The sequence below is a fragment of the Physcomitrium patens genome, chromosome 18 (assembly GCF_059467195.1).
Source record: "Physcomitrium patens ecotype Gransden chromosome 18, ASM5946719v1, whole genome shotgun sequence".
Lineage (NCBI taxonomy): Eukaryota > Viridiplantae > Streptophyta > Bryopsida > Funariales > Funariaceae > Physcomitrium > Physcomitrium patens.
This window is the reverse complement of record NC_143427.1, coordinates 13,401,194-13,413,261: the sequence shown is the minus strand read 5'-3', so window position 1 is coordinate 13,413,261 and position 12,068 is coordinate 13,401,194. Positions and strand designations below refer to the sequence as shown.

The 12,068-nt window shown below is 31.8% G+C and overlaps 1 protein-coding gene across 1 annotated transcript; it reads left to right on the top strand.

Annotated features, from left to right (window-relative positions):
- Positions 1-2,046: 2,046 nt before the first annotated feature.
- Positions 2,047-3,094, top strand: LOC112295222 (uncharacterized). Its single transcript, XM_073540669.2, has one exon. The coding sequence runs from the start codon at positions 2,390-2,392 to the stop codon at positions 2,585-2,587; it is 198 nt and encodes a 65-aa protein (XP_073396770.2). The 5' UTR covers positions 2,047-2,389; the 3' UTR covers positions 2,588-3,094.
- The last annotated feature ends 8,974 nt before the right edge of the window (positions 3,095-12,068 follow it).

The following is a 12,068-nucleotide window of genomic DNA, read 5'->3' as shown; positions in this document are numbered from 1 at the left end:
ATAGGAATAAAAAAATCAAAACATACTAAGTTAGTTCTAAGTGATTGTCATCAAATATAGTATAATTTTTGAAATGATACAAATACAAATTTATTTATCTCCTTTTTAAGTATTGTTAAAAGAAAAATATCCAGCATAATTTTTTTAATTTAGTTCAATAATTATTTAAAGAAAAAAAATCAAGTATCAAATGCTTGTTAGATCTTACAGTGACCAAGAATGCATGTTTGTATATATATACATACATACATATATACATACATATGAAAACTTTGAATGTTTTACTCATAGCACAACATGGTCAACTCTAGTTATTTTGAAGAAAAATAAATAAATAAATAAATAAGCAAACTCCTAAACAATATAGAATGTAAAGTTGCAAATCTTTCTAGATGCTTTTGGCTAGCCTACATTGGAGGTAGAAAAGTAAGGCTACAAAAAATCAGGAAAAAAATCTGACTAGTTTGAAAGGAAGAAAATAAAATAAAACAAATAAAAGTATAGTTTAAATAATTAAAATTAAAAAATAAATCAAAAAATAAATAAAAGTAAAATATTTAAAACAGTTTTTCAAACAAGAGAGAGAGTGGCATTTGAACTAGAACAAGTCTTATTCTTCAACCCCCTTAAAAGACCACATGGGCTGCTGACACATCAGCATGTGTATGCTGCCACGTCATCTTGTATCAAATGAATACGTCAGCATGCCAACTCAGCACCTGAACATGGCCAAGATATCATGCTACTCCACATATGGTAAGTAGCGCTGGAAACCCTACAACGATATTATTGTTTGGCATTTTGCATTTAAAACTCTTGTTAACTGCACCCAAAAAAACACTTCTACAAGGATCCCATTCCATGCATTTCTCTCTCTCTCTCTCTCTCTATATATATATATATATATATGTTTATTATTTATTTATTTATTTTGTGATTACTTTGTTGAGTTTGTATACCAACTCAATATTTTGTTTTAATCATTTGACAAATATTAAAGAATTTTATTCAGAGGGTTTGAAATTTTAATCCAAGAATTATCGTTAGTGTTGTTTATTGATGTTTTCTGTATTCTACCATAAGTTTCCTAATACTGAGAGTCAACAGTAATGTCAATGACACATTTTCAACATTGAAATTGAGTTTGGTGGAAAACATTCCCAATTGAGGAATTGTGTATGAACATCACATCAAAAACCACTCTTTATGGGTACTACATATGTGTAAAAATGTATATTTAAACTGTTAACAATACTTTTGATATCAACCAACAAATTTGTTCCTAATGTATTTTTTTGAAATTATGTGTAAAGACGGAATAAATTAAAAAATACAATCAAACAAATGTGGAGTATCAAGTGGATAGTTGGAAACATGTACCCCATAAAAATTCTTAGCACACTTCAATTGAACAAATACACACGATGTATCCAAAATGCAAAAATAATTTTAAAAAATAAAAAAATAAACCAAGTGACAAACAAAGATATGCTCCATCAAGTCAAACAGTGCTTTCACACCATTTTAAAAAACATTTTTTTTTCTTCCTACAACTTTTTTGTGTTAATACCCAATTTCCAACCTCACGTGCAAACACAGCAGTAAAAGTATCTTTTCCTTACTTTCCCAAAAAGTAAACAATAAATACGTATAGAGCATTGCAGAAGCACTTTAAAGAAAAATCACCAAAAGTTACTTTATTTCCAGAAAAGGAGTCACCAAACAATGCCATGCACAACCCGACCAGCCCTGTACCCAAATCTACTCCAATAGTTTATCCCCCAGTCCATATTTACTGGGATGAAAATAAAGGTAAATCCGAGCCCAGTCCCGGACCAAGAACCAAACCCAGATCGGAAAATAACCCATGAGCCCGACTCGGGAGCGGAATGACTGCCGCGTAACAGGGCTGACAGGTAAGGGAATCGCGGGAGAAGGGGCCGGGGGAGGGGGGGTGGGACCCGGGGAGGAAGGATTTACCAATCGTGAGTAATGGCGGTTTATTAGAGAACGAAGTTGCTGTTCTGGAGACTCACTCTCCCCCACGGCCCCCGGCCCCGCTCCACACGCCGGGCCCCGCTTCACACGGCTTCCCCTCTTTCTTCGTTCGTGGCGCACCCCCCTAAAAGGCTCCCCCGACCCCGCGCTCTTTGGTTCACCCGGCTCCCTTTATAGTCCCCTGGCCCAACCTTCCGGTTATCATTTCTTCGTCTTCGGCTCCTTCTGCTTCTTCGCCTGTTTGTCCGCCTGCCTCTTGCCCTCCCTCTCGCCTCGCATTGCTTCTAAACGCGTTCATTTTTGTCGGAGATTACGGTGTGAGCAGTGGCAGCAGCATTCTACGTATCGTTTCCTTTTTGTTTGTGCTCGACCGTTTTTGGAACTAGCAGTAATGGCCTCTGTGATGAGATCAGTGAAGAACTTCGCCCTTGTGGCTGTCATCGTCGGCTGCTCTGCTGCCGTGAGTGTGAATGCTCAAGCCGCGGCCCCTGCGCCTCCTCCCTCAAATGACGTCGCGGCCATGGTGCCTGCCGTTGTAGCTCCCGTCGCCGCTGGTCTCTTGGCGTTCCTTGCTGCGCACATTTTTTGAAGAGAGTTTGGGTGCAGGACGTGCCTAGCATGTGGGTTTTGGGAGGATGGGATGTTGGACTGTATTGGAGGACAACTGGCTAAGCTTGTGGAATGCGCCGTGGGACGCGATCGGGCCCTTCGTGCGATGTAGTTGAGCTTTCCATTACGGGACGGTGTGGAGCGTCTTGGCGGAGTTTTTCAAGATGTCCTATTAGTGGCAGGATTTTTGGGCTTGTTGTTAATGGAGCGGTGTAGCTGCAGTACGTTTGAAGGTCGCCGTTGCACAGGAAGCATTTTTCTCGTAACATTCAAGCCAATGTGTAAAATTTGTGATAAAACGTAGGGTAGCATTTGAACAAGAGGTGTGTCTTCACGGCCATTGAATTCCTGTGGCTTTGTTCCTGTGAAGGATGACCATTGATAGAGAAGATTTCATTTATATTACGTGACAAACATGTCCATGGGTACTCTCTGGTCGCTGTTTGTGGGCTTGCCGAATAAAACGATGAGATTTCATCTTTAAATACATTAGCCTCAGCCCTCTCGGCACTCTCCTTAACCTTGCATGATGTGAAGTGTTCATTAGCTGTGCACGAAAACCGATCGGGAATGTGATTGCCCCAGACATTTCTTAATGTCACATGAATCAGTTTCGACTGCTGGCAGTCCATGACATGTACATTTTGAAAAATCTACTACATCGTTAGTGCAACATATGACCGTTGCGTCTGTGTCTAGCTACCTGTAAACGTCTGTCTGGTAACAGCATGCTGGAACTGTGAAACCAGTAGTCATGCATGCCTGTAACGCTTTCTTGGCAGAGATGAACACCTTGAAAACGACGCCCAGTAAAAGTATGTAGCAAGAGAGTTATCTTCACTATCAAAATCTTACTGTCCTATGTGGGCATATTTTCTTAGCTCGTGAGCCGCTTTACAACAACCACATCTCTACCCGCCTCACGACCCGCAAATCCAAGCGCAGTCAATGTGGAGAGAGAGAGAGAGGGAGCAGTGCTGTTCCGATCCCTGAGGCGTGCACCACCACCACCTCCGCCCCCGCGGCCACGTCTGACACCCCGCACCCTTACACATGTCTGACACCATCATATGTGATTGTTGCCGTTAGCGTGCCAGTCTGCGGAAAAGCACCAAGCCTAGCTGTGTCCGCGTCCCAGTCACATGCCACAGCTCACCGTCCCAGGTGCATCCCTCTCTGCAACAATGATCCCCTTGTTTTCCTAGCTGGCATTTCTGTCACGACCAGCTCGCATTCGCTGGTGGGTTCTGAGTGCCCCCCCTCCCTCTCCCCCCATCCAGCGGACAGAACACCATTTGTCCTCTCTCGCTCGCTCGCTCGCATTACAACCAAGCTCTGTCGCCGTCTGTCCTCCCCGTTCGAGCTGGAGCTTCTGCTGCGCTCGTACGCATCCTCATGCTTTTACTCTGCGATGGGTCTGACACTCAGTCGATCCGTCAATGTAGACAAGACGGATCGTAACTGGCTCTGCGAGTCCTGCTGCTGCTGCACCCTCTCTTTCTCTACACACAGCTTGTGTTTAAAGTTTCCTCTCTCCTTTCCTTTGCCTCGTTGTATTCTTTTATTCTTGGCTTTTCCCTCTTATCTATCTGTCTGTCTGTCTGCGCCTCTGTCTGCCTTGTATGGAAATGTCCTCACTCGGTGTAGATTCCGGACGTTGATTTCGAACCATGAAAGAAAGAAAGCTTGGCCCAGCTTTCATGTTATGAGGGTCATCGATCGTTGTTTATTCACCCACTCATCACCGCATTCAAATAAAATAAACACCCACACACACACACACAAAGAGACTCGCCGGAGTAGTTCCAATGCCCTCGGCGTAGTAGTAGTAGCTTCATAGCTGTCTTTTGCAATCCATGGAATGCGGCGTGGTTTCCAAGGACAATGCCGCCTTATGCGCGAATTCAAATTTTCAACTCTCTCTCTCTCTCAAAGAGGAGGGATTTGTGTTGTTGTTATTGTTGTTGTTGTAGCCTCGTGTGTTGAGTTGAGCAGCATCCTATTTGTTGTTATTGGGATCATCATCTAATCCTCTCTCTATGAGCTTGATTAACTCACCATGTTAGTATATAATACAACAAAAAAGGGGGTAACTGTTGCTATACACGCTTGTATAGTGATTTCAAAATCAATCATGCTTTATCATGAGACAACTATTTATGTTTATATTTTTTTGTCACATGTCTCAATTCAAACACAATTGTAATTGGAGTCTTTCAAAGTTGTCATGAATTATTGGCTTGTCATTGGTGAAATGGAAATTGCATGTGGAGGAGAATTATTAAGTTTATTTATTTTTTTATGTATTTATTTAGTATAGACACTTTGTTCCACATAGAGTTGTTTATTTATTTTTGAGGACCATACATATTAAAATGTCAAAAGCAAAACATGATTGTATTTTATTTAGTGCATTTTAAAAATGTGATTTGGCTTTTTCTTTCTTTCTTTCTCTTTTTCATTTATTTTATTTATTTTATTTGCATTATTTAACTAAGAAATATGTATTGTGAATCATTAAAATTTGAATTGTAAAAAAATTATATTTAGTCCATTAATTTTATTTTAAAACATACATTTGTAATTTTTTAAAAACATATATTTATTATACTTACAAAAAAATAAAAAAAACACAATGCAAGACATAAAAGAAATTAAATATTAAAATTTAAAATGGATATTTTTAGTATACTTGAGCCTAATTCTTAATGTATTTACAATAACGTACACTTATATTGCCAAATTCATATTGATATAAGTTCAACAAAAGGCTACTGCAATTAATATGTTAATGTGCATTTCATTATTTAGTTATTATATAATAAATAGTATTATAGAAGTAAAATTTAGAAGCCATTAGAAAGATAATAAGATGAAATTTAATTATATATAATCTATTGTGCATATAGCTTTTGGGCACAAATGACATTGTGTTGTCCAAAACTGGTCCGCAAAGCATTAAGTGTGCCATTTTATAATGATTAAGTTATTCTGAAATATTACAATGTACATGGTCAAAAATAGATTTGTATTTTTTATCTTATGTATAGATGTAGCTGTATTAACACTGATGTGACTATTGAAAAAAAAAAAAAAATCATATATAATAACTGTAATTTAATTTCTTTTTATTGAATTAAGTTGATAAAAGTGAATTTAAATTAAAATAAATTAAAACGTAATTATTTTACAGTTAATTCTCTGCCCCCATCCCCTAATCCCTGTTTCTTGTCCCTGTTCGTGAGTCAGGCACATACAATTATTTGAATAAAATAATTTAACATTTAATTATACCACAACCAATTTCTTATAAGTTTGAATTTAAATATAAAATTTGGAATGTACAAAAGTTAATAAATTTTATTTTTTATTTTAAAGATATTCTTGTGAAATGTTTGGTATGAGAAGAAGAAATTTACAAATATTTAATTTTGAACCCTTTTATAATTTTACGTATTATTTTGAAAGTCGTGTTTATTCAATTTTATTCAAAATTTAAATAATATCATAATCTGAAAAGCATTATTTACAAGTCTCACAAAACCACTTAACATATTTTTTAAATTTCCAATCAGAAATGTTGACAAGCCAAAATTATAATGAGTATTACATTGAATTTTTGGATACTTATATATTTTAATTATGGCTAAAATATTTTAATAATTTTTAAATCATTTATAATTATAGGTTTGTGATTTTTAATTTAAAAAATATATATTTAAGAAAAGAACATTTTAATCATTTAAACAATGTCAAAAGTTTTAAATGTATGTATGTATATATATATATATATATATATATAAGTAAATTTTTAGTGTTAAAAAATCTATGTACAACTTTGAATATCATGTATATGTGTAATATTTTTATAAAATTATTTGTATCAATTATAACATCAATTAATATATATTTTTTTATAATAAAATGTATGACATATCTAACATTTAGAAACAAATTATTGTTAGTCTTTTAAAATTATATTAACAAAAAAATACATGTCTTTAAAAATGTGCTACCAATCTTCAATAAACCATTTTAGAAGTTTTATATTTACATAATAGTAGTGTTAGAGTTGGAAATGGGGATTAGGAAATAGGAGACTATGAAAACAAGGCAGGGGTTTAGAGAACAAAAGACTAAAGAATGGAGGACTTGGAAATGGGGGAGACAAATAGGAGATTGGAAAATAGAGGATTGAGGAACGGAAATGGGAACAAAGGATTGGAAAGAAAGAATAGAGATGGGAGATGGACGGAATTAATGATGAGACAACAAGGGAGGGTATGGCTTTAACAATATTGGGATGTGGCTTTATTTACTCCCTATCTATATATATATATATATATATACACATATACATCTTTACTTAAGAAAATTCTAATAAAATTTGGGGTATATATATGTATTAAATCCTATTATGAATATTTGATTTTGTAACTAATTTATTATTTTGTAATCTATAATATAAGTAATAATAATAATAATAATATTATTATTATTATTATTATAAATCTTGCTACCAAATTAGAATTAGGTTATAATTTATGAATCAATATTTTTTTAAAAATCAACATGGTTTCTAAAATAGATATTTATTATTTTATTTTATTTTATCATAAATTGATTTTTGACATCTCTCTCTATTTTTTTCATAATATAATCTATAAAAAGTATTTAATGTTAGTATCAGAAAAGATATCATAATATATTTAAAAATTAAAATTAAAAATCAAAAAATATAGTGCCACTATAAAATTTCATACAGACCTAAAGATTTGTCCTTAGTCTTGAATCAAGTGGATTTTGATTAAATATTAAATTTCATATGTAAAGCTAAAAATAAATCTATAAAACATAAAATTGGATTTCATCTCAAAAAATATATTTAAAACTTAAAAAATAGTTTAATATTATTTAAAATATTTTAGAAAATACTAAATAATATATTAGGAAATATAATTATAAGATGTTATTTCTTAAGTTTTAAAACTAAAGATTTTTTGAACTAAAAAATTTATTCTATTCACCAAAAAAGAAAAATATATTGGATTATTTGCTTATAATAAAGTTACAATTATTTATTTTTAAAATATTTATAAATTATATATATATATATATATATATATATATTTATTATTTTATCACTTTTAAATTTTATACATGTATAAAATATATTGGTTTATGTCTTTGTATTTTTAACAAGTATTTTGATTATTTTGATTATATTTATTAATCCTTTTTTTATTATATTTTTTATTTAATGAAATATTGAGTTTAAACATTAATATTGGTATATTCTATAAGCCTCTTAATTTTTTATTTTTTATTTTTTATTTTTTTATGGATTTTAAATATATAGTTCTATCATAAATAAACTTATTTAGTCTTATATTATCTATTTGAGTTCTTTTAACTAGTCCATCTTTAAGTAACAATTTGACTTGATTTGATTTGATTTTTTTTAGTTTATAATGTAATTATGATTTATTATAATTTTAGTTTTAATCATCTTTCTAAAATATTACAAATAAAAAATTTCTTTATTTTAATTAAAAAATATCATATACTTGTTAATTATAGTTTTTTTTCAATTTATTTAATTTATTATTTTTCTTCAGTATTCTTGAAATCTGAGTAGTTTTTAAAAAGCTATTATAGTTGTAATTATGTCTATCATTACAAAATAATATATTACGTTGCAATCTATTTGTTCTGAGAATCTTTTTTTATTCTAAAGAAGATTAGTGTACATAATCACAGTTGATTATCTTCTTAATGTATATTTTAATCTAATTACAAACCTGTAAAACTTAAATCATCAACCTGTGAATATGTATAATAAAGCTCCAAATAGATTTTAAAAGTGATCCAAAAAATGTTCTAACAATGCTTGAAAACTCCATATCAGTTTAAGAATTTTAAAATACCAGAAATTTACTAAATCTCAAAAATTATCTTCATAAGATTATCTAAGTTGATTTGGATTATTTTTTAGTTACAATCAAACTACATTTTATTTATTGCATCTTTGATTTTAATAGACATTATTATTTTTGATTATATTATCATATTTAAATGCCAATATGATTTTATTTAGAGTGATTAATAATAGACTAAAATAAAAATAATATGAAACAACTTTTATAAGTTTAAAATAAGGACACTTTATAAAAATAAAAAATTTACTAATATATAATCTAATTATAAATAATATTCTAAACTCAAATATATATATAATCACATAAGAATGTATACATACATTTATAGGTAAATCATTTTTTAATTTTATTTATTTTTTAATTATATATGAAACTCTAGAAAAACTCTTAAAATTATTTGGAGTAATATGTTGGAAATATCTTTTTTTATTTTGTATATATAAGTAAATAGAAGCAAGTAAAAATATGTTATTATATATTTTCTTTTGTAAGAAATTTATTTTCTTTTTTAAGATCAAGAAAGCTTTCTATAAAATAAGAAGTTAGATTTTAGGTATTAGTAGATGTGCCATGTAGCTATAGGCACTTCTTTTGAAATGTTTTAAACATATTATTAGATAAAAATTAGAAAGATTATAAAAAATAATGTTCATATTATATTTAATAATTATTTTACATACTAAAATATATTTTTTGATTTTTAAAGAATCATTAATTTTATTTACTTCTTTAAGTCACGTTTAGGTATTTGGTTTTAGAGGTTCTATATAAATTTTTATTAATAAAAATTATTTTGTATACTAAAATAAATAAAATCAACTATTATATATATATATATATATATATATATATATATAAACAACATTATCTAATTAAATCAATTTTCAATCATATAAAGCTTTTAGCATATTAAAAGGTTTAACATCTTAAAACATAAAGACAAATATTGATTATAAAAAATTTCAAATTCAAAACTTAAAATTTTAGATTCTAAATAAATATCACGTGTAAAGATTAAATAGCATTAAAATTTGGAGTGTTTTTATAAATATAAGTTTTTTTTAATTAAGCCACATGCTAACCTGATTAGTAAGGCAAATATTACAGTAAGAAATGCCTAGAAACTTGAACTACAAACCTAGTATCCTTAAAATTGTAATTATAAAAATAAATCTATTTTTAGGTTATACAATCTATCAAGGTTTAGATATTTATAAACTAGATATTAAGAACTCATAATTTTTTCTATTATATACAAAGGAATAATTTTGGATTGTAAGTTCACAACTAATTTTATTTTAATAAATAACATTGGTTTTTCAAATACTAGAACACATGTACAGTAGAAGTTGCCTAATTGAATATGACCAAGACCAGCGGTTGGGTATTCACTTGTAGAGGTCAGACACGTACTGTAGTTGAAAAGTTGAGACCAAGATGCTGGTATGCATTTAGGCAGGTTCTACTGCAAATAAAAACTGGATTCAAATACAAACTTCTTTAGAATTTGTTGACATGGCAAGTTGTGAAAATACTTGGTTGCTCCTGTAAAAAGATTTCTGCAGTTTCAAGTGTATGTATATGACAATAATTGCAAGATTAGATGCTGATTCAAAACAATCATTCATTTCCTCTTCTACTTTTCTTATATTTTTGACAAGTTTCCTCAATATCTGGCAATAATGGTGTCCTGATAAATAAGTCATCACTTTTGACTCAAGTCACAACTCGCCCTATTTGAGAGTCTTCTTCTTTTTCCATCTTCTGTTAGAACCCAAATATTTGGGTTAGAAAGATACAGTGATACCCAAAGTCTTCCATAAACACTATAGGGCATAGAGATTTCACTACACACCAGAACATTCCTGAGATTTCGGACTTCAACTGATGAAGACGTGCAGACAACAATTGTGGACATGTTGCAACATCAGTTCTAAAAGCCAATTTGACCAGCAGGTGGGACTCTTGGAATATGCTGAAGACGAGAAAAAAACACTCCACGCCGCTCTTGTACAATTTCTCAGGACCTGTGCAGACCAACTTGCACACGTATCAAGCCCAATGGAAGTTTCTTTAGATCATGCTTGAAGAAAATCTAGCTTTGAAAGCCTAACTGGTATTTAGTTGTGTATCCACAGATCAACTAGACACATGAACCTATTTCTCCTATTTCTTTCTCTTCTTGCTCTCATTCTGGATCGTAGCATTTCCAACACACAGCTTTTTCTTAGTACGGTTAGTTTGTATGTGTTTTTTTTGTAGTACTGTTAGTGCTGTCAGTTTTTTTTTTTTTTTTTTTTTTTTTTTATGTTCACTAACTTTTTACTCATTTCGACCTCAGAATTTCCAACAAACAGCTTTCTCTTGATACTAATAGTTTGTTTGTGCGTATGTGTGATTTTCTGCTGCTACCTAAGGCTCTCTTTTTCGACCTCAGAATTTCCAACGGAACCATCCATCACACCACTTTATTGGATTTCGTGCCAGTGCCCATTGCTGAGCTGTAGTCAGGAAACCTGCATCGAACGTTCCAAGGACATGCTCTAAATATCAGATTCAAACTAACATTCAACACGCGACACTGCGCAAATTTTTCAACATGTGCCAAGGATGAAATGTATGACTTTCATTTGTTTGAAAGCACTTACCTGATCACAACCGTCGTTATTGCTTCCACGTAGATTTGAGTTGCACACGTAGAGTGATGTCAACAGACATGCTTTTGAATATGTATCTACCTCCTCAAGTTTTGCACCCTTATATTGTCACGCCAGATCTGGTACAATCACCAAGTAAGTCTCATAATTGTATCTGAAAATGTAGTCTAAAACATCGTGTTTGATGTGAATCTACCCTCAGGAAAATTGTAATTACATGGTGACCACTGTTTACGTTGGGAGCATGTCCCCGCTTCAATTAATTAAGGCAAAAAAAGAGAGGAAAGTACAGCAATACAACTCGTGAGTTAGCATCTAGCGATCATTTGAAAGTTACGATTATCTTGAATATTTAAAGTATATAAATATCCGCTAAGACTGAGACTGTTCTCCATGAAACTAAAACTCGTCTGTCAAGCGGAACTAGCTGTGTATGCCATAGTTATCATGCAGGGGAAAGCATCTTTTGCAAGTAGCTGCTAAATCACTTCACAAATTTAGTGTTTTGGGCTTCTGTTCAAGAAAACGAGAAGAACGTTACACGATGACTCGGTCTTCCCAATCCAATGGACACAGTAGACCATATAACGTTTGTGGAGCCAGACCTCTTACCAGAATGTTCACAAGAACTTGGAAGAATGTATACAGCTATTTTCTTTCGATAATCTCCTTCACCACGGTAAACAATTCTCTCAAAAATACCAACACATCATATTATTATATACTGGCATTGCATCAGTCGTTAGAGACTCTCTAATGGTCAACTGAAATACAAAAAATAAGAGAAGTCATTCATCACCTTCTGCAGAAACCAAGCTAATCTCCACTAGGTGTGGGTAGCAACACCAGTAAGATGGAAATAAAA